Source organism: Schistocerca nitens, chromosome 1 (genome assembly GCF_023898315.1).
Source record: "Schistocerca nitens isolate TAMUIC-IGC-003100 chromosome 1, iqSchNite1.1, whole genome shotgun sequence".
Taxonomy (NCBI): domain Eukaryota; kingdom Metazoa; phylum Arthropoda; class Insecta; order Orthoptera; family Acrididae; genus Schistocerca; species Schistocerca nitens.
In genome coordinates, this window is record NC_064614.1 from 437,471,498 (window position 1) to 437,495,728 (window position 24,231).

At 39.8% G+C, this 24,231-nt stretch overlaps 1 protein-coding gene across 2 annotated transcripts in view; it reads left to right on the forward strand.

The window, feature by feature from the left end:
- Window positions 1–24,231, forward strand: part of LOC126251400 (argininosuccinate lyase) — an 80,181-nt gene that overhangs the window by 8,287 nt on the left and 47,663 nt on the right. For both annotated transcript variants that reach the window (XM_049951816.1, XM_049951806.1), the window contains exons 3-4: window positions 13,323–13,409; window positions 19,471–19,554. In XM_049951816.1, coding sequence (XP_049807773.1) covers window positions 13,323–13,409; window positions 19,471–19,554 — 171 coding nt within the window. The remainder of the gene's footprint in view (window positions 1–13,322; window positions 13,410–19,470; window positions 19,555–24,231) is intronic.

Genomic DNA, 24,231 nt, shown 5'->3' on the forward strand with positions numbered 1-24,231 from the left:
ACATTTGAGGAAGTGGAGAAAATGGTCAATAGGTTGCAGTGCAATAAAGCAGCTGGGGTGGATGAAATTAAATCGGAACTCATCAAATACAGTGGAATGTCAGGTCTTAAATGGCTACACAGGATAATTGAAATGGCCTGGGAGTCGGGACAGGTTCCATCAGACTGGACAAAAGCAGTAATCACACCAATCTTTAAACATGGAAACAGAAAAGATTGTAACAACTACAGAGGTATCTCTTTAATCAGCGTATTGTTGAAAGGAAAGTATGAGTATTAGTTGAGGACCAATTGGATGAAAATCAGTGTGGGTTTAGGCCTCTTAGAGGTTGTCAGGACCAGATTTTTAGCTTACGGCAAATAATGGAGAAGTGTTATGAGTGGAACAGGGAATTGTATCTATGCTTTATAGATCTAGAAAAATGCATATGAACGGGTTCCTAGGAGGAAGTTATTGTCTGTTCTACGAGATTATGGAATAGGAGGCAAACTTTTGCAAACAATTAAAGGACTTTACATGGATAGTCAGGCAGCAGTTAGAGTTGACGGTAAATTGAGTTCATGGTTCAGAGTAGTTTCAGGGGTAAGACAAGGCTGCAACCTGTCTCCATTGTTGTTCATATTATTTATGGATCATATGTTGAAAACAATAGACTGGCTGGGTGAGATTAAGATATGTGAACACAAAATAAGCAGTCTTGCATATGCGGATGACTTAGTTGTGATGGCAGATTCGATCGAAAGTTTGCAAAGTAATATTTCAGAGCTAGATCAGAAATGTAAGGACTATGGTATCAAGATTAGCATCTCCAAAACGAAAGTAATGTCAGTGGGAAAGAAATATAAACGGATTGAGTGCCAAATAGGAGGAACAAAGTTAGAACAGGTGGACGGTTTCAAGTACTTAGGATGCATATTCTCACAGGATGGTAGCGTAGTGAAAGAACTGGAAGCGAGGTGTAGCAAAGCTAATGAAGTGAGCACTCAGCTACGATCTACTCTCTTCTGCAAGAAGGAAGCCAGTACCAAGACTAAGTTATCTGTGCACCGTTCAATCTTTCAACCAACTTTGTTGTATGGGAGCGAAAGCTGGGTGGATTCAGGTTACCTTATCAACAAGGTTGAGGTTATGGATATGAAAGTAGCTAGGATGATTGCAGGTACTAGTAGATGGGAACAATGGCAAGAGGGTGTCCACAATGAGGAAATCAAAGAAAAACTGGGAATGAACTCTATAGATGTAGCAGTCAGGGCGAACAGGCTTAGATGCTGGGGTCATGTTACACGCATGGGAGAAGCAAAGTTACCCAGGAGACTCATGGGTTCAGCAGTAGAGGGTAGGAGGAGTCAGGGCAGACCAAGGAGAAGGTACCTGGATTTGGTTAAGAATGAGTTTGAAGTAATAGGTTTAACATCAGAAGAGGCACCAATGTTAGCACTGAATAGGGGATTATGGAGGAATTTTATAAGGGGGCTATGCTCCAGAATGAACGCTGAAAGGCATAATCAGTCTTAAATGATGATGATGATGATGATGATGATGATTCTGGTGTTACTGTTATGAATTTCTCAGTTCACCTCAAGACCACTTTTGATATTAATCACTAACATCATTAGGGAGCACATATATTGCCATGTAAGTCTAAGAATCCCAAGATACCTGAAGAGACTTCTGGCAGATGTTTGGTTATCAACATCACATAATATTTCTACAGTATACGTCTGTTTGATAAATGTTCTTTGACCCTAGCTGCATTTCTCCAGAAGATTATGCATAGGACAGTACTGAGTGAAAGTGATCACAAGGAGAGAGAGATTTTGAAAAATAAAGTACACTCAGTTGGACACACACTGAATGAAGTTCCAGTGAGGTTCTAATGAACTGAGGTAGTATCTTCGCTGATTAAATCATAACCTGAAGAATTGCTTGTTTTCAGGGACCTTGTGAATTTTATGTATCTTTGACATTTGATTTGTAAAAATTTATTTCTGCAGGTTGAGTATGTAACAAATGTCTAAGTAATTCTAACAGATCTGCTTCCAGTTGACTTTTTTTTCTCCCTGTGGTTTCAGCTACTAGTGGGAAGAACATAGTGGTTACTGATTCGAATTTAACATAATCCCACTGCTGCTGTCATCATGGAGCTGAATGAAATTTGCCTTATCATGTTTATTTGTTTCATGTCTAATGACAGACCTCTCTCCAGGGGACACCACCTTATCAAAGCACTGTCCATCCAGGAGGAGAGATTTATTTGTTCATGTGAAGCTGAGGGCAATACTGGTCATAGTGTAACTTCTGGCAGAATCTTCCAAGCCAGAGAGGTCTCAGTGAATGAACCAGACAAAATGTGTCCCACAATGCCTCATCTCTTTCTGCATCCTTTTCCATAGTCCTTTTCTCCAACATCCTGTGACCTAATTGTGAAACCAATGGAAGAGGAACATCTCACATCTGAGATTCCCTATGGTCATGTAGGTGGAAGAGGTCATTCCAGACAAACTGGCTGTAAAGAGGCTGCTCTATTGTTCTGGTGCTCAGAGCAGTTCATTGCAGATCTAGTATCTGAAATCAGATGTCTCATACCCACGTGCTATGATGAATAGTTCCAAACCATAGTGAGTGGATTACTGCCTTGCAAATTGAGATCCACCTTAAACAAAGCCACACGAATGGCAGTATCTCCTGTCACTTTCCTTAAAGGGATAAGATGGTGGTAGCAGATTTGAGTGAGGCTGGTAGCTGCTAGTCTGGACCTGTACACTGGAGGCAGGTGTGTGATGGTCACCTACCTGAGTACTCATGTGACTACTCAGGGATGCAGTCCTGTATCTGTGATTGGACAGGCCCACTTAGAATAATCACTGCCAACCCTGAATGTGGAAGGCTCTAGATAAGGTGGGTGAAACATCAGTGGTCACACTCGTACTTGAATGGGCACCCCCTGGAGATCATTCAAAGTTGTGGCATGCATCTGAAAACCATACTCTTCTATTTCTTTCAATATGGGAAACCAATAAGATACCAACTGACATGAAAGAACTCCACAATTGTCACCATCTTTAAAAACTGCAACTAAAACATACGTGATAACTACCATGGCATATCCTTGCTCTCTATGGCTGGTAAAATTTTTGCTAGAATTCTGTTGAATTGCCTCTAGACTCTTTCTGAGTCTGTGCTTCCTGGATCTCAGTGCAGATTTCACCCCTCCAGAGGAACTATTGATATGATCTTCTGTGCATGACAACTGCAGGAGAAGTGCAGGGAACAATATAATCCTTTACTATTTCTGTTCTATGACCTAGAAAAGGCCTTTGATACAGTGCCCCAAGATGCTATGTGAAAAGTCTTAAAATGTTTTGGCTGCCCTGAACACCTTGTTCAAATGATTTAAGCTTTCCACAATGATATGTCTCTGCAAGTGCTACAACAGAATGAAACACCTGAAAAATTCTCTATTACTAATGGACTTAAATGAGGGTGTGCCCTCATGCCAATGCTGTTGCTCTGTACCTAGCAGCCATGCTTTGTGAGACATCATCTGTAAACAATCCAGGAGTAGAACCTAAATACAGATTTGATGGAGGGCTATTTAATCAGCCCAGACTGCACTCTAAAAGGTTCACAAGTCTCACTCAGGTAACTGAACTACAATACACTGATGATAATGATGATGCTTCTCCAGTTAACACACCCACAGAGCTGCAACTGTCTGTAAATTGTGTCTCTACTGCATATAAACAGTTTGATCTGACCATCAACATCCAAAAACCAAAAGTACTAGCACAGCTCATAGAACTGCCTTTGTGGATTTCAATATCTCTATGTACAGTGTACCTCTGGAACAAGTAGATCACTTCCTCTGTCTAGGAAGTATATTATTGACTAACCACTCATCAGTAAAGAATGTGAAGAACAGGGTGCATGCCGAACATGTTGCTTTTGGATGTCTCCTACATTGAGTCCTCCTGAATAAAGAACTGACACTTTGCACTAAAGTGATAGTGTATCAAACAGTTGATGTTTTACCCTGCTCTATGACTGCAAACACAGGACTCTGTATCACTGTAATCTTAAGAAACTAGAGTGATTCAACCAACAGAAGCTTTGATACATTATGAACATCAAATGGGATGACTTCATATCAAACACCATGATTTTTGAGAAGGCAAAGATGTACAGTATAGGTCCCATCAGTATTGGTTACAAACTCAAATGGATGGACATGAGAAACAACAGACTTCATTGACAAATTTTGTATAGTGAAGTGAGTACAGTAGAAAGTCCTGCGAACCTTCTAGGAAAGGCAAATTCAAGAAGCACCTAAAGTATCAAAACACTCCACTAAGTAACTGATGCAAAACAGCAGAAGATTGTAAACATTGGTGCACAACTACGTCATCTCTGTCTTACATTTTGAGAGGGGAACATCAAAGCCATGAAAATTGTTAGAGATGCAAATTTCACCAGGCCCAGCCATGCCCTCCACACTCTATTTTGTTTAATGTATGTGGCCGCTTATCTCATGCCAAGATTGGTCTGCTAAGCAACTATATACATCTCCAGACCTGAACTGTGATTCAATAACAGGAATGCAGGAAAAAATGAAAACTTAGATATGAGGACAAGACGACATTCTGAAATACCCTCTTCCTCTCAGCATCCACTTCAATTGTCCCTGATCTTCTGTAAAGAATAACTGGATTCATAATTTGATAAAACTATTTTAGGTAAGAATTAAATTTCTCATATATTGTGTGCCCTTGGTAAACTCCTTCCCAGTTTTCATCCTGTAAAACTGTTCCCTTCCTTTCAAATGATGGAAGCTCCAGGCAGAAATGTCAACAATGTAGGAAAAGACAGATTGCTACTTACCATAAAGAAGACATGTGAAGTTGGAGACAGGTAGAAGCAAGCACACCTCACACCCACCCACCCACCGACCCACCCACCCACCCACCCACCCACACACACACACACACACACACGCCAACTCCAGCATCTTGGGCCGGAATGTTACATCACGTAGGATGCAAGCAGCAATCTGGAGGGGGTGGGGAAGGGGAAAGATAAGGGGAAGGGAAAGCAGTATGGGTCAGGAAAGAGAGGAATGCTGTGGAGTGTGCAGGGACTAGGCTGCCAACAGGTGCAGCGTCAGTAGGTTGTGAGGTAGAGAGGTGGGGAGAAAAGAAGCAAAGAAAGGAGAGGAGTGGGGAAAGATGGGATGGATGCATTGGCAGAGGGCTGCAAATAAACAGGGTGGGAGATGAGATTGTGAAGGAGATGATAGTATAGAGAGGGTGAAAACTGTTGGGTGGAGAGTGTGGGGAGAGTATGTTACTGTAGGTAGAGGCTGAGATAATTATGGGAGCGCATAATATGTTGTAAGGATAACTCCCATCTGTGCAGTTCAGAAAAGTTGGTGGTAGAGGAAAGGATTCAGATGCCCCGGATAGTGAACAGCCATTGAAATCAAGTGTGATATATTCAGCTGGATGCTGTTCCACAGGATGGTCCACTTTGCTCTTGGCCACAGTCTGGCAGTGCCCATTCATCTTGGTGGACAATAGGTTGGTAGTTATACCAATATAAAAAGCTGTACAATGGTTGCAGGAGAGCTGGTAAATGACATGGCTGCTTTCCCAGGCTGCCCAGTCCCTGATGGGGCAGCATAAACCAGTGACTGGACTGGAATAGGAAGTGCTGGTTGGGTAGATTGGGCAGGTTTTGCACCTGTGTCTTCCACAGGGCTATGATCCTTGAGGCAAGGGTCTGGGTCTGGGAGTGGGGTATGGATGGCCTAGGAGGTTGGTGGGCAATAGAACACCAATTCCGGAGGGGTGGGAAGTAACTTGGTAGGATGAAACTTCCTGGCAGATTAAAACTGTGTGCCCAACCGAGACTCGAACTTCGGTAGCTCAGATGGTAGAGCACTTGCCCGCGAAGGCAAAGTCCCGAGTTCGAGTCTCGGTCGGGCACACAGTTTTAATCTGCCAGGAAGTTTCATATCAGTGCACACTCCGCTGCAGAGTGAAAATCTCATTCTGGCAACTTGGTAGGATGTCCCTCATTGGAGGGCATGATGAGGGATGAAATGAGGGATGGCCTACCTGAGATACTTCCCACCTCTCCTCAAGTGGTGTTCTACAGCCACCCAACCTCCACAACATCTTAGTCCATCCCTTGCCACTCCCAATCCCAACCCCTTGCCACAAGGGTCATATCCTTATGGAAGACCCAGGAGCAAAACTTACCCAGTTCACCTACCCAACACTTCAATGTGTTCTCGGCCTTCCAGAAATGATTTGTCCAGCAAAAAACTTGTGCTCTAGATAAGGAATGTTCCACATAGGCATTTTTCAACTCTTCAAAGGTTGCACTCATGGATTCTCCAAGTTTAACACAAAACTTGATTGCATTATATTGTTCGAATTCCGCTGTTCCAGTTTTGTAACACACAACAAAAACACAATTTCACTGATGGCATTCTATCACATGATGGCTGTACAAAGCTGAAACTTGGACTGAGCATCTGGAAGGAATGAACACACTGGTCTATGCAAGTAGAACAACACAGCATTGTATAATCTTACCCTCCTACACATCACCAGTAGTTTTTCAGTCTCTTGAAAAAGATTAATTGCTTTGTTTCAAACGCATCAAGAGGAGTAAGATGTACAAATAATTTTGTTACTTATCTTCATTTTCTCGTAGTTGGCTGCAGTTTGTTGTGTCTAGGAGTAGATTCTTCAGAATGAAGTTTCTTAACTTTGTGGGTTCTAGTTGACATGATAACTAATGAAGTAATTTCTATTTATATAACTTTTTTTTAGTCCATCCCACTTTTCTATGTCACACTGTCTTTACAATCTCCACTTTAAAATACAAATTCACATTGTTATTGCCAAACATAAAAGTCCAATTCGATCAGAGGCATGTCCACCACTCTCTACATTCTGCAGTACTAACAATATTCCAAAGAGTTTACAAAATCTAAAGAGTTTACACACTTTCTTGACAAAAGAAGAATTTATTTATTTTTTGTCAATTTATTTATCCATCTAGTAAATCTCTACAGATTGTCGGATGTCGCTTGGACACACACACACACACACACACACACACACACACACACACAGGTTACATATAACTTCAACATTTATTTTAATAGTACACTAAATTAATTATATTTGGTCTTGCTTTAGCAGCAGTAGCAGTTGTTGCATATTCTTGCTTCATGTCTGTTGCACTTCACATGGTTTATGAATTCTACCACTGAATAGAAGCAGTGATCTAATAAGAATGCCCTTAGGGATTTGTGAAACAGATAAAATGAAGAAATAACTTTAATATTATGTGGCAGACTACTGTACATTTGTATTGTGCTATTTGTTCTGGAGGTTTTATAAGTTGTTGTCCGTACGGACTGAACATGGAGTTTGCCTGGTATAATGTTGATGTACGTTACAGGTTTTATTTATTTCTTTGATGTTTTTCCTCACATATTTACTATTTTCTAGAATAAAAAGATGGGGAAGAGAAGATGGAAGACTTTTGAAAGAGCTCCCTATATGAGTCAGTCTGTTTTGTATGGTGCATTGCTCTTACAGCTCTTCTTTGGGTGTGGAAGGTTACTGAGTTAGTAGCTGTGCTACCCCAGAATATAATTCCATACTGTAGAATACTGTGGAACTGGGCAAAGTATGCAATTGGAAGCTTGCTTTGTGTGCAAGTAAGCGTAGGCTGTAGTCATATTCGTTTTTGTTATACCAATATGTGTCTGCCATTTAAAATAATTTTGAAACCATATGCCTAAAAATTTCTGCTCCTGGGATGTTCATCCATGTGGCTGCCTCTTTAGTGGTGCTGTTGTTGGTTTCTTGCACCCCATCATTTTCGCAGATTTTCTTAGCTTGCTCAGTCTCATTGGCTGTTTCTGTTTGATGATTTTCGGTCTCATCTGGCACAGAGATGAATGGTTCACTTCCAGCCTTGAGAGAAGTCACTTCTGTTACCACTCACTTTTTGTTTGTACACTCCTGGAAATGGAAAAAAGAACACATTGACACCGGTGTGTCAGACCCACCATACTTGCTCCGGACACTGCGAGAGGGCTGTACAAGCAATGATCACACGCACGGCACAGCGGACACACCAGGAACCGCGGTGTTGGCCGTCGAATGGCGCTAGCTGCGCAGCATTTGTACACCGCCGCCGTCAGTGTCAGCCAGTTTGCCGTGGCATACGGAGCTCCATCGCAGTCTTTAACACTGGTAGCATGCCGCGACAGCGTGGACGTGAACCGTATGTGCAGTTGACGGACTTTGAGCGAGGGCGTATAGTGGGCATGCGGGAGGCCGGGTGGACGTACCGCCGAATTGCTCAACACCTGGGGCGTGAGGTCTCCACAGTACATCGATGTTGTCGCCAGTGGTCGGCGGAAGGTGCACGTGCCTGTCGACCTGGGACCGGACCGCAGCGACGCACGGATGCACGCCAAGACCGTAGGATCCTACGCAGTGCCGTAGGGGACCACACCGCCACTTCCCAGCAAATTAGGGACACTGTTGCTCCTGGGGTATCGGCGAGGACCATTCGCAACCGTCTCCATGAAGCTGGGCTACGGTCCCGCACACCGTTAGGCCGTCTTCCGCTCATGCCCCAACATCGTGCAGCCCGCCTCCAGTGGTGTCGCGACAGGCATGAATGGAGGGACGAATGGAGACGTGTCGTCTTCAGCGATGAGAGTCGCTTCTGCCTTGGTGTCAATGATGGTCATATGCGTGTTTGGCGCCGTGCAGGTGAGCGCCACAATCAGGACTGCATACGACCGAGGCACACAGGGCCAACACCCGGCATCATGGTGTGGGGAGCGATCTCCTACACTGGCCGTACACCACTGGTGATCGTTGAGGGGACACTGAATAGTGCACGGTACATCCAAACCGTCATCGAACCCATCGTTCTACCATTCCTAGACCGGCAAGGGAACTTGCTGTTCCAACAGGACAATGCACGTCCGCACGTATCCCGTGCCACCCAACGTGCTCTAGAAGGTGTAAGTCAACTACCCTGGCCAGCAAGATCTCCGGATCTGTCCCCCATTGAGCATGTTTGGGACTGGATGAAGCGTCGTCTCACGCGGTCTGCACGTCCAGCACGAACGCTGGTCCAACTGAGGCGCCAGGTGGAAATGGCATGGCAAGCCGTTCCACAGGACTACATCCAGCATCTCTACGATCGTCTCCATGGGAGAATAGCAGCCTGCATTGCTGCGAAAGGTGGATATACACTGTACTAGTGCCGACATTGTGCATGCTCTGTTGCCTGTGTCTATGTGCCTGTGGTTCTGTCAGTGTGATCATGTGATGTATCTGACCCCAGAAATGTGTCAATAAAGTTTGCCCTTCCTGGGACAATGAATTCACGGTGTTCTTATTTCAATTTCCAGGAGTGTAGAATTTGACACAACACATTTGTCGTTGAGAGGTATGGCTACCGAGATATCCTGCTTCAGGTGTAGTTTTTGACGTACTACCGTATTTCTAAAATCTTGCAAATAATGAATTTCTTTCCCACCCTGCTGAGGTGGGGGCCACGATTTGTGTGGAATCTTCTTCCAAGTTCACTTATATCCATGAATATTGCGTTTCTAAACTGTCTGTATTTTGAACGTCTTTGTTTGCTTTTTGTAGCTCCTTATTTATTGTGCAATTAATAATATGAATTTTAAGTATGCCAAGTATTTCATAATTTCTAATATTTCTAATAGAAGAGTAATTTTAACTCTACATACAGAGTTAGTACAAATTGATTTTAACAAAATTTCTTTTTATAAATTTTAGCCTGAAATATAATACATCATATACAAAATGATATGAAATTCATTTAGTTGAACAGCTGAGAAAATGTTCACCTATACAAGATTCAAAAATATTCCTGGTATGAACTATTTCTATAAAAAAAGGTAATGTTAGAGGAGGGTGTCCCATTAAAACTGCCAGATCTGTCGCAGCATTGTCAGTCTCATTACTTTTCTTGCACACCTTGTACATGAAGATTTATAATAGGACAGATAGTGTTTTTATTTATATATAATTGTGTAGTTATGTAATTAGATATACGAAAATATGACAGATATGTAATGAGTTATGCAAAATGTAAGTTTCTAATGAAAAACATCGAATTGAATTGAATTGAATTTTATTTGATCCTGTAAGATTACAATGTGTACAGTAAATGTACGTGTAATATAGGACATGTCAAAGTATTAAAATTCTTTATCACTTATTTTCCTACACCTTTAGCTTACATTTTTACATCACTGATAATGAGTAACAATATATATAAATTTAATGGCAAAAGTATTCTGCAACACTGTAAAACTCTTTTTCAATGAGATAGTCTTTAAGTTTCTTTGCCAAGTCATTGTGAAGTACACTATCTTGCAGGGTTTTGGGCAGACTTCTTAGCAGTCTTATACTAGAGTACTGGGGTCCTTTTTCTAGCATTGCCAGTCGGTGGGGTATGCTCCGTACTTCATTCTTCTTTCTTGTATTGTGGGTGTGTACACTAGCATTTGTAATCCAGTCCTCACTACCTTTTGTGATGTACATTATTGTTTTGTATATATACAACAATGAAAAAGTTAAGATATCTAAATTCTTGAAACAGTTTCTGCATGTTTTGTAAAAGCCTTAAAATCTACAAGTATTTAATTTAAAAGTACGTGTGCATGTATAACTTCAATGGACAGAGCCAATTGCATGGTAAACATGCTGAAAGGCTAATAAATGAACATTTAAACCAAACAATTATTGTTGCCATTTTGCCAATCTGGGCTGATAAACCTTTATTACAGGGCTCATATTTATTTAATGAAAGACTGTTGGATTTAGAAACAGATTATCACTTGCTGCTGTGCTGTGTCCTCCTATTCTTGCAGAGAATATTACTGTGGGGAACAAACCAAAGCTAGACATCAGGAACTTTAGGTGATCTTGACCAGTACTATGTCACGATGAAATCAATATGCAATGACTTCCCAGTTATTTCTACTATTTCTACAACAATATGTAAATGACAGATTGCTACTCACCACATAGAGGAGGTGTTGAGTCAACATTTCCTGTATGTGATGAGTAGAAATTAATCCTTTCCATACTGTTATTATTTCACCCTAGACTTTCCATTATGTTATTAGTCCTTTTATAACTGCTTACAATGATTGTTAAAGCATCTACTATTGGGTGCATGTATACTGTTATAAGTACTGTCTTGTATGTTTGCAAGTCTATTATTGAAGTACAGCACTTGGAGAGATTTTCAGTGTAGTACTCTTTGACCTATATGGCCTGGAACTTTATTTCAATTTTTATACACACACACACACACACACACACACACACACACACACACACACATTGTTTACATTATCTAACTATATTATGCTTACAATAATTGTCTACATCTAAATCCATCTATTTATGTTACTTCGAAATGATGTTCTGTTATGCATAGACAAAGTGATATTGCAGAGATTTAATGGACAGTGCACTTGTCACATTGAATCTTTATAGAAATTATTTGTGCAAGACATTTAGATGTAGGTCATCCAACATGTTGTCCAACCATGTGAGACATGGTGCATCAGTCACATCCCTATGTGATCATCTTATGCTGTTGAGCAACTCCTGAAGTTGACCAACCAAAACTATTGCTTGTAAAAGAAATCTCAGATTAGATTAGATATAAACAGAATACTAGTTGTAACTAACAGAAAAAAGGAGGACTGATTTAAAGTAAAGGTTTGGTTTCATACACTGGATGATGATAAAACAATTGCTGAATATTGATGTATTTTCCCAGTTGATATGGCTATTGCATGTGGCAGAGAAACATTCCTGAGTGTCATCAAAAGAGGTTGCAGTAATAATACACATAAAGTGTCTCTCATTAACAAATGATGCTCTCCACACTGAAAAAAATTTATAAGGCTGCTCATTATTCTGAATAAGCCTCATAAAAGTGATGAAGATAAGCAAAACTACACAAATGTTACAAACCTGTAAAAGCTACAATTAAAGCTGCTAAATGCGTAGAAAAAGGTATGTATTTTTTCAAATTTTGAAACAAATGGCAAGATACTCTGCAATGTTATTCAAAGCGAAATGAATAACTTCAGTTAAGAAAACAGTGTCCAGTTCACCAACTTTCAAGCAAATCCATCTTCAGTGCTGTTAAGTACACAGACATGCAACAATGTAAACATACATACTTGCACAGCCATTTGTAATAAGTGACTACATTTCACCAGCACTGCAGCTCGAATGAGGTGAGAGGTTTTGTCAGATGGAGTGGATTATGTGTGAAAGGAGGCAGTGAGTAGGAGTAAGTGTTTAGAAAGGTTGGCTGACAGCTGGGAGGAACATATAACAGGTGCAAGGCACAGGAATGTGACATTGGTTAACTTATGCTGTCCACAGGCAGAGATAGTTGTATATAGTACACAGTGATGAGGAGGACTCAATAGGGAGGTTTGGCAATTAAAGAGAAAGGATGAGACTGTGGAGACAAGGGTGTGAGTGTGGAATGAGTGAATTTAGGGTCATGAGGCAGGGTGGATGTGGGTGTGGGGCAGAGGCTAGCAGAGCCTGGCCAGGAGGATAATAGGTTTCAAGATTGTGTTGTAAGGACAAAAGTGAAATGGAAAACACAAGGAAAAATTTAAATATGCAATAAGAATGATAAAATCATATCTGAAACATTACTCAGCAACAAAGAACAGATGACACAAGGAATAGGATGGAAGGAAACCATCTTGGTGATATAAGCTTGGTAAGGAAAGTCTTTGGTAGAGTATAAATAATGGCATGTGTAAAGATAACAACTTATTGAACAGTTCATGCTCTCTGTCATCAATTTTTAACATCATATCCAACACTGTACATTCCCTTTATTTGCTACATAAAATGGTTAAAACAGCTTACTATAATATTTGCAAATGATTTATATTCATCTGCAATAACATGGTTCATTACAAAATACAGTATTTGTACTTTTATATTCTACCCCAACATTTGTGATACAAAGAAATGTTTGGATTTGGTATTATATCTCATTCTCATCTCCTTCCTCTGTTCCTCTTTCATCTGCAATCATCTGTATTTTTGTCAAAGGAACATGAGTATGTAATTCATAGACTTTTATGTGATTTAGCTCACTTAATTGTGAAAAAGTAAATCAAGTATTTGAAATGTAATGGAAAATTATTACAATTTTTAAAATGTAGAATATCAATAAAATACAATTTATTACAGGGAAGCATGGCATATGCAGAAGCATTAAAACATGCAGGGTTAATATCTGCTGATGAAGAAGCCCAGATTAAAAAAGGACTGCAAGAGGTAACCAATGAATTTACTATTACCATTTACTCAGGCATAAAATAATTACCATTTAATCTTGCTTTATTCTGATTTTATTCTTTTTATCTCAATTTACAGATTTTAGTGAGTAGGTGCAAATATTTGTACATTAACCCGGAATTAATTTCAGCTATAAATATATTTGTCACATCATCCTGTACAGAATGTATGTTAGCTACTAAAATTTTCATATTTTTCTCCTAGTGCTCTGTTTAACATAGTGTTAAACACTTACCAGTACCATTTTAAATTGTAATATTGTTTCAAGTGATTAAAATATAAACCAGTATATTGTTGTGGCAATTGTTTCTGAGAGATTATTGTTTTGTTTATATATTTTTATATTAGGCACCTAATGTTTTTTAATTGGTAAGTATGTAGAACTTAACTTTTGTTTCATTATTATTGTTGTTGCTGTTGTTGTTCATCATCATCATTACAGAGCTAAAACTTCTACTGACCATAGGTATCAGATTAAAAAATGGTGTAGACATGCACCCCATCCTTTGAGACACTTACTATGTGTTTATGAAAATGTGATTTAGTACTGAGGTGCCATTTGGAAACTATCTTTTATACTCAAACTGTTTTATCAAAATATTTATGTTCCCTGTGATTTAAGAGAAGTTTGGAAAAATGTGATGATTTCTTTCATAATGACACAGTGGTTCACAGATTCAGAATTTTTAATGGGGTGTATGGAGATATTTAGTGGATAACTCAGAGATTTTGTGTTGATTGGTATTACATATTAATAGCCTTGAGCAAAGTTCAGTGTGGATACCTGCTACCTTCACACAAAATAAATGAGACTGATTCCATTACTAAAGCTGTGTTTACACCTTTGCATCTAGCACTTGGTCACAATGTCACTGTTCTTGCCCTTACACAAGTAGAGGCACACGTGTAGGTTGCATGACTTTTCCGTCAAATGTGGGTGTGAATGATTTCACTCGTACCTGTGTTCATGCTGGATGCCTCTACTTCCATGCGGGGAAAGCTACAGCTGCAAGGCAACTAGTTGCAAGGTGCATAGGTGTAAATGCACCTTAAGGAAGTATTTGTGTGGCCTATTAGTGCATGCCTCTTTTCTGATCTTAGACTGGGCCCTTGCATTGTGACCAGATTCATCAAATTCCATCAACTCAAGGACAGTGAATCTGCAGTTTCCTACAGATGTATTCTTGTGCTCTGCCATAAAAATGTTTGTAGGAGATTTGACACATCTGAAACAAGATTGGTCCTACAAATTTGTGTATTTACCAAGTATGCTGTATTAATAGTAGTTTCTTTCAAAGTTGGGCATGTTTGAGACTGCACATATTTGGTTTTATTCTTTCCACCCCTCAGGAAACTTCTGTTTGTTACTGTCTGTGAGGCTCTATAGGACCTGAGCTGATTTTGCCTTCTGGTGGAGTGAAATAACAGATCTATAGTAGCCGGCCGGAGTGGCCATGCGGTTCTAGGCGCTGCAGTCTGGAACCAAGTGACCGCTACAGTCGCAGGTTCAAATCCTGCCGCGGCATGGACGTGTGTGATGTCCTTAGGTTAGTTAGGTTTAATTAGTTCTAAGTTATAGGCAACTGATGACCTCAGAAGTTAAGTCGCATAGTGCTCAGAGCCAACCAGATGTTTAGTAAATTGCTCATCCACTGCATCTGAGTTGACAGCTTAGATGAAACCATTCAGATGGCAAGGAACCAATCAAAAATAAAAAGACACTTGCACACTAATATGGCAAACAAATAGTTTCTTGAAACTGTGAGGGAAAAAAAAAGAAAGCAAAGGAAAGTGATCATATGGCATTGTTGGCCAGAAGGTCCCATTCGGGGGATTTCGGCCGCTGTATTGCAAGTCCTCTTTAGTTGACACCACATTGGTGACAAGGTGCAGAATGCAGAACCATAAAAATTGTAAATTGACATTTCTCATATTTACAATTAGTCAGGTTAGAGTAGAAACTTGAGCTTTCAGAAATTTGTTACGTCTTCATGTTCAAGAGATTACTGACTTAGTGAAATATTTAATTTTGCCCTAAGAGTTAAACATTTCACTTATTCTATGACATACACAATCTTACCTCCAACTGCAATGGAAAAATTTAAAGAAATGATTAACTGCTAAAATCTTTGAGTATATACTGCTGGCCATCAAAACTGCTACACGAGACAGTATAGCAAATAACTAAATGTCACTTAAAATGAATACACAGTGTAGGAGGAAGAATGCTTGATTAAATTTGTAGGTGTAGAATTTGGTACACCATGCTGCCACCTCTGCAGCAGTGGCTCTAACAAAACTGGGAACTGAGGTAAACTGACCTGGCATGATGGGTTTGGGTTCATCATTCCATACTGCTTCAAATCTATGCCAGGGTTCATCAATCATAGTGGCTGGTAAGTGGTGGCATGCCAATTGCTTGGCAACCCATGACCGGACATTTTCAGTGTGTAAGCAATCTGGATAATGTGCAGGCCAGGGCAAGGGTCGAACACTTTCTGTGCTGCGGAAAATCGTGATAACATTGGAAATATGCAGTCTTGCATTATCTTGTTGAAAGATAGCATCATGACAGTCTTGAAGATTGGGTAACCCTCGGTCTTATCACGTCAGAAATGTAATACCTGCTATAGAAATTACCAGCTATGTGAACCAGAGATGATTGTGCTGTGATTTGTTGTCATCTGAATGACAAACAGCAGTTTCAGTAAACAACAGTCCTGATGCTGCCAAATTCTGGTACATGATGACAGAAATTTCTCCTTCATACATGAGGTATGACACAATATTCTCACAAATAACAATATTATGAAAAGGCCAGATTGCTGTTTGGCATACAGAGGAGATGCTGACTGACAGACAGGCACAACAAAAAGACTGTGAGTTTGTAGTTTGGCATTGGTGGTCATTAACAACAGTCATGTGTGTGTGAGCTGTGCTTGCATGAATATATATGTGTTTTCTATGTTAGAAGAAGGCCATTTGGCCAAATGCTCACATGTTTAGCAGGCTTTTTGTTGTGCCCGTCTGTGAGTCAGCATCCCCTCTATATGCCAAGTACCAATCCGGCCTTTTCATAATTCTGTCATTATTCAATCCGAGATTTTCCCCTGTTTGAACTATCTTTACTCCTACACAGAATGTTGATGGCATTACTCCTACTTTCTTTATGCTGTTGCAATGAAACACTAATCATTTACATATCCATGTTCATAGTACACTTTGTGCTAATTTGACATTTGTTACAAGCCATCTTAATGGTGCTGCAATGACCAGCATTGCATATTGTATAAAAGCCACACATCAATTGCAACAGGTACACACGCGCACGCGCGTGTACACACACACACACACACACACACACACAAGTTGTATGTGGACATCCCATATAAAACCGTGTATCTCACACCTGATATGAACTAATTAAAAAAGAATAGATGATAGTAATGTTAAAAAAATGTAATTACCTGTTTATAAGAGATGCTGGAATTGTTGTTCATGGCCATCCAGGCCACTTGGCAAGTGATTCAATTAAAGATGATTAACTGGTACATGAGGTGTATCGGTTTTATGTGGGAAGCCCTGTATATATATCTACATCTATACTCAGCAAACCACCATGAGGTGGATGGCAGAGAGTACATCGCATTCTACCAGTTATTAGGCTTTCTTCCCATTCCTTTTACATGTGGAGTCCAGGAAGAATGATAGCCTGAATGCTCTTGTGCGTGCAGTAATTATTCTAATCTATCTTCACGATCCCTATGTGAGTGATACATAAGGGTTGTAGTACATTCCTAGAATCATCATTTAAAGCTGGATACCAAACTTTTGTTAACAGAATTCCTCAGGATAGTTTATGTCTATCTTCAATAGTCTTCCAGTTCAGTTCCTTCAATATCTCCATGACACTCACCCATGAATTAAACAAACCCGTGAACATGTGCTGCGCTTTTCCATATACATTCAATATCCCCTGTTAGTCCTATTTGGTATGGGGCCGACACATTTGAGCAATATTCAAGAACCATTGCACAAGTAGTTTGTAAGCAATCTCCTTTGTAGACTGATTGCACTTTGTCAGTATTATACCAGTAAATCCAAGTCTGCCACCGGCTTTACCCACAACTGAGCCTATGTGATCATTCCATTTCATATCCCTGCAAAGTGCTCCTTCCAGATATTTGTAAGAGTTGGCCAATTACAACTGTGATTCACTGATATTATTCGCGACTGGAACAGGAAAGGGAGGTAATGACAGTGGCACGTAAAGTGCCCTCCGCCACACACCGTTGGGTGGCTTGCGGAGTATGAATGTAGATGTAGATAGATGTAGATATTATAATCATAGGATACTATGTTTTCTCATTTTGTGAAGGGCACAATTTTACATTTCTGAGCATGTAAAGCATGTTGCCAATCTTTGTACCACTTTTAAATTTTATTAAGATATGACTGAATATTTATGCAGATTCTTTCAGATAGTACTTCATTGATATTGATAAATTACTACTGATTTGGAAAGTATTCACTTTGTGCTGGCTAGTGTCTTACAATACCAAAACTTTCTTATGGATTCTTAACTTTGCATTTATGGAGAAACTTTTTCCTTGACAAGTTGCAGTATTATTCCATACACAGAGCATGAAGAAATAAATGGACGGATTCACAACATTCAGTTTTCTGCACTTGATACAAAGAGGGCATGTTATATCACTTTCTTTTTTTTAATTGTTAAGCTGTCATTGGTATGGTGAGAATGTTTTCATGTGAGCAAACAATATGACATATGTAACTGTAAGAGGCTCATATACATCAGAAAAAATAATTTCTACTAAACATGTCTCCCAGATTTCTACATGTCATAGTTGTAGATACCAGTACATTAACAATAAATAAATAAGACAGAACAAGAAGAAGACTTTGGTGGTTATCACAGACCAGAGAAGTTATTTCAGCTTCTCTTTGTTAATACATTTCTTGATCTTTTGCAAATGTCTGAAGATTTGCTATGATGTTGTAACTGTGAACAGATGTGTGGGTAAGTGTGTGTGTCAGTGGTCAGCATGGACAGCAATTAAGAAAGGCAATGTGATTCCTCAGTTTCTTGCTCGAACAGTCCATGGGTGTACTGCCGGTCCATAGTGTCCAGCGGGCACAATATTTTGGCTATCAGACATGTCACCATCGACAGGTGCACTGATGAACTGAGCTCCTGGGGGCAGGCAGCCATATTAAATCCCCTCTCCTCACGAGGCATTCTCTCTGCGGTCCGCGCCCACACGTCAGTGGTCGCTGAGGAACTGGCATTGGCGTCCGTGGTGGCATTGGTGTAATTGACTCATCTGCCCTAGTCACCTGTTTGTTTCCTTTGCTGAGCATCTTTTTAAAAAGATGCTGCACAACAGACATTTACATACAATTAGACGAATGTTTGCAGAGAATGTGACACAGCATAATACTGTATGTAACAGTGTGGAAGACCAAACAGATAGCTGCACATAAACAGAGAAGCGCACAGTTTATGGAAATAGTGTGACTGTAACATAAGATATCAGTTTAGTTTAACACATTATTTTGGATTACTAGAACCATATTTACTGATATTATTTACTGATATATAGGAACAATGGATGACTCTAACATCATGATAATCATGGGGTAAGCAGTGGTTATGTATAACACTTTGAGTTGGGTCCTCTTAACTTATTACTTGATATGTGGCAGGGCCTCATTGTCAATAGTCTAAGATGAAAATGCAATTGAAGAAGACAAAATGTAAATGATGTTCTTAATGGAAGACATTCTGTACAGTATTCTCCACTGGTAAGTACCTACTACTCTGGTGCATAAGAGAATTTCAAGGCAGTGTAATATTTTGATTGATGTAATTGATTTTGTGTATGAAAAAACATAAAATATAAAACAATATGACTCGTATGCTAATTACTGAATGATATCTCTAGTTTCATTTCATGAACAGATTTTTACTTCCAGTACTCCATTCAAATTATGTTTCTATTTATACTTTTGCTTACAGATATGTAAAGAATGGCAAGAAAGTAGGTTTACAATAAAGAGCTCAGATGAAGACATTCATACAGCTATTGAAAGGAGGCTGAAGGTAAGATTATCAGGTTTAAAGTACTTTATATTCATGTAAAACTAAGTGCAGAATACTCTCAACTAAGTAGAAAAATGGTAAAAAGTGAAAAGTTTAAACTGTAGGACAGGCAAATTAACATTTTCAGTCTTCCACCAAAACAGGATGAATGTCTCATATCTATAAAGGAAAACAGAATGACAGATCTAATGTCAGGAAACTTTGTGTGCGTATCAGAACTTTGCGCCAGAACAACTGAAACTGAACAAATTTATCTTGAGGAATACATATCTTGATGGATATCATATTGTTGTATATCTAGTAAGAATAAAGCTAGAGTTACTATATGCAAAAAAAGTTATATGCAGAATATGTAGTTAAGTGCCAAGCTCTTCAGGTAAATGAATATTGTGTTGAACAGTTCTTTGAAAGCTGAGCTGCAATAATGGAATGGAAAACACACAAGCTTAAGTACTGACAATTTACAGCACACCAGCTGGAAGTGTCTGAAGCTTTATAAAGTAGCTAGAGATTGTTTTAATAAGATTATTGAGACTGAAACAGAGAACAGTTGTTTGTGAGGACTTAAATGTTGCTTTTCTGCAAGATAATACTGATTGAGAGCACTTCAAGTTTTTGATGTCCAGTTTTGGATTACTTCCCACGATGAAATTTCCTAACAGGGATTAAGGGCACAGTGTAAGAGTCATTCACAATTAATTTTTAGATCCAAGAACCTACAGTTATTTATCTGTAAAACCAACAGTAAATGGTTTAACTGACAATGATAGTAAAATGTTCACAGTACAATATGGCAAACTGTGTGGATCATAGGAAAAAAGTATTTTTATAAGACAGACATTTTCGAGTAAAAATTTAACTTGTTCTTAAATGTATTTCTAAGGCACTTTGACATTTCCCCCCTATAACATAAGAGGGTAGTATTGAAAAGAAGCAAGGATAAATGATGGATGGCTCCTGGGATTAAAGTATGTGCTAGAAATAATGTGCTCCACTTAATCCAGACCATAAACTGAAATCTCTTACCATCAATATTGCAAAATCCTCCAAGCTGTTACTAAAAATGGAACATACAAACATAAACATAAAAACTATTCTCAGAATAGGCAAAAATAATTTTGAAGAATATTAAGCAAGGAACAAACAACAGCATTGGCCAAAATGAACTGGAGCTCCTAGAAAACATTGGGTTGGTGCATAAGTTCATAGCATTTTTACATATTAATAAACACAATAGGTAGACATAACAGAGACTTAAGTCATCAATAATATATTCTCGTTCACCATTTACAATGCTGGGGTAAGTAACTCTTTGATTCCACAACTGTAGAAATCACTTAGTTTTGAGGTGAAAAACTCATCAAGCCATATTTGGAGTGCATTTTCATCCTGAAAGGAAGTTCCTTGAAGACTGTTTGATATACAGAGGATAAGGTGAAAATATGAGGGTGAAAGATCAGGTAAGTAAAGTAGATGTGGAATGACTTCCCAACCCAACTCTTACATGTATGTTTTGTGTCGGCCTAGCAGGATGCAGGTGGGCATTATTGTGGAGTAGTATCACTTCACACAGTCTTCCTGGTTGTTGTTATTGCATTGCATCTGCAAGATGTCTCAGTTTTTGACAGTAAGTGTCAGAAGTAATGGTTACACCTCAGGGAAGTAATTTGTAGTACACCACACCATAACTGTTCGAACATCTTTTAACATTGTGCAGCCCCATCAGCAACTGTGATAATTAAACATATAACACGTCAGCCTCAGTTGCAAATAGAAACCAGTCTTTACCTAGGTTTCAGCTAAAATAATTTGGCCTTCTTCAGAAGCTATTGACACTCAACTACTGCATGCCAAAGTTTGCCCATGTCAAGTATAAAACTGAAGCACCATAGTAACTAGTCATAATCTACATTACTTGGACTGAAAAGAAACAGCAGGCCCCACTGCGTGGACAAGGTCGGTAGGCTGCGATAGCTGTTTTGGAACTAATCGCAGCGAACAGCTATGTACAAAGCACCGCAGATGGTCATGTGCATGCGTGCATGGAAATATAGATACATAAACAGTAGCTACCTTTATGTTAGGAATTGGATTAATATAACCATACAAACTGTTAATGGCATAATCTGTAACCAAACTTACTTCTGAGGAGAACAAGAACCCTATAAATGGATTCGGAGCCTGTAAGAAAGGCTAGCTATTATTCAAGAAATTATCCCTCAATTCTGAATACATTACCTGTAGTGATTGCCCAAGTTATTACATCTGCCAGACAGGGAGAGCCCTCTCAGCTAGATATAAAGAACACATACCCATGAAAAGTGGTGATGGCATGCATGGCTCGACTTTTGCTGAGCACCTTTTTCAATTGGGTCATGCTCCAAATCCACCAAATAACACAGAGCTATTAAATTGTGACATTAAATGCACTAGGATTGACATCCTTGAGGGGTTGCAAATCTCTAAACACTTGTTGCTTGATAAAGAAAACCTACTTGATGACCAGTTACAATTGAGAAATAAGAACTTTTATGAAGCTTTTCAACGTTTGTTTCTGTTGTGACTCGCCAATCTTTCAAAGTGCCGCAGCACAGTTACGTGCATCATCTACATGCGGCGCTGTCTGCCAGCCATGCAGCAGCAGTGCCACCTAAGCGGCCAGCCAGCCAGCGGCCGCTAGACTTGGACTCAGTTATGATTTTACTGTTAAAGTGTATACACGTCTTACTCTGTTTACTTGATCTGTGACTTTCATGTATTGCATCTTCCTTAAAATATATTTGTTCAACTTGAAGTTATTACAATTGGCGATGAGGATGGGATTTTTCTTTTCCATCGTTGACCCACGTGTGTCCATGGCTACTTTAGAGCAACTATTGCAAGGTCTCATAGAACAGCAAATGCTTCTCACAAATGTGATTTGTGATTTCGTCACGGCATCAAATGTGGGGCATCTCTTGTCGTTGTCTCTACCTACTTTTCCTCCTTACGATGAGATGGCAGAAGACTGGTCTGATTATGAAAAACGTCTTCGACAGCACTTCTTGGCATTTATGTCGCGTACGAACAAACATGTAAGTCTCTAGAATAAAAATCTCTCGGTGTACATGCCGCGTCAATTCTGGATAAAACTCCAAGCTTTCGACCACTACCTCCATGGTCGTCGTCAGGGCTAAAACTGACTGTCGTGAGCTTTTTTTTTAATTTTTTTTATTTTTTTTATTTTATTTTTTTTTATTTTTATTTTTTTTATACTATTCATTTCCGCTCCTGATGGGAGGCGGATGGGCCGCTGGAGAGCTTGTTGCTCTATTGGTGCCAGAGATGAGGGTATTACATTTTTCTTTTCTTTATTTATTTTGTACTTATTGCTAACTTACATACTAATTACACTTTTCCTAAAATAGTGTTTGGCAATATAGAATTGTTTTGTTAACTTATAGACTAATTACAATTTTTACAATTTTTGAAGCAGTAGAAGTGGAATTAGAGTTAGAAATGGAGCTAGTAATAGAAATGAAAATAAGAACAATAATACAAAAGTACAAAAGTAAGGGCGACAGTGGAGGCGGGTTTATGTGCCGATTTGTTGCTATCGATTAGGTGGGGTTTATGGTGGCGGGCGGTCGGGGTTCAACGCCTGGAGGTGAGGGGGGGTAGGAGTGTCGTTGTTCTGTATGTGTAATTGTCTTGCGTGTTCATGTTGGTGTATAGTTTCAGGGAAGGTGTGGAGGGTGTTGTTTATGATTGTTCTTGGTGGGTAGGTGTATTTGTATTTGGGTTTGTTTCTGTGTCTTGGTCTGTGGGTGTATACTGTGTGTAGGTCGGGTCGGGAGGTGAGGGTGGTTTTCCCATAGCGGGCTCTCAGGATGGCTAATCTTGTTTGAACGGGGGTGACTTTTGCTTCCTCAAAGACCTCTTGTCTGGGGGTGGAGGGTGGGAGTCGTAGGATGCTGCGAAGTAATCGTCTTTCGGTGCGGAAGATTCTTTCTGCTTGGGTCTTGGAGATGCAGGCAAGAGGCGCTGCCGCGTATTCAAAAAGTGGGCGGATGAAGGTTTTGTATGTGTTTACAGCTGTCTTGTCATTGCAGCCTGTAAATTTGCCTTGTACCCTTCGTATGAGGTGTTGTCGTTGACGGGCTTTACTTAGGGTCTCCTTGACGTGGTTGCTCAGGTTGAGGTACTTGTCAAGGTGGACGCCTAGGTATTTTGCGTTGGAAGAGGGGAGAAGCTGGGTGCCCCACAGCGTGAGGGAGATGTGGTCGGGATTTTGGTTTGTATTTTTGTGGATGTTGCGGTGTTTGAATAGGATGAGTTGGGTTTTTGTGGGGTTGGGTTTGATGCGCCATTGTCGCATCCAGTCTTCTAGTTTTGTCAGGTAGGTCGCTGTCTGGTTGTTGATGGTGTTTATCGAGGGTCCTGAGTTCCAGTATGCGGTGTCGTCTGCGTATAATTGGAGTTGTTCGGTGGTTCTTGTCGGGGTGGGGATGTCAATGGTGTAAAGGGAGTAGAGCAGGGGGGAGATAATCCCACCCTGAGCTACTCCTGCTTCGGGGCGGAAAGGGGATGAGGTGGTTTGGTTGATGTGGATTTGGCAGCGTCTGTCATTTAATAGGGTTTTGATTAGTTGTACTGTCTGTGGTGGGAAGCCTGTCTTAAGCAGCTTGTATAAAAGTC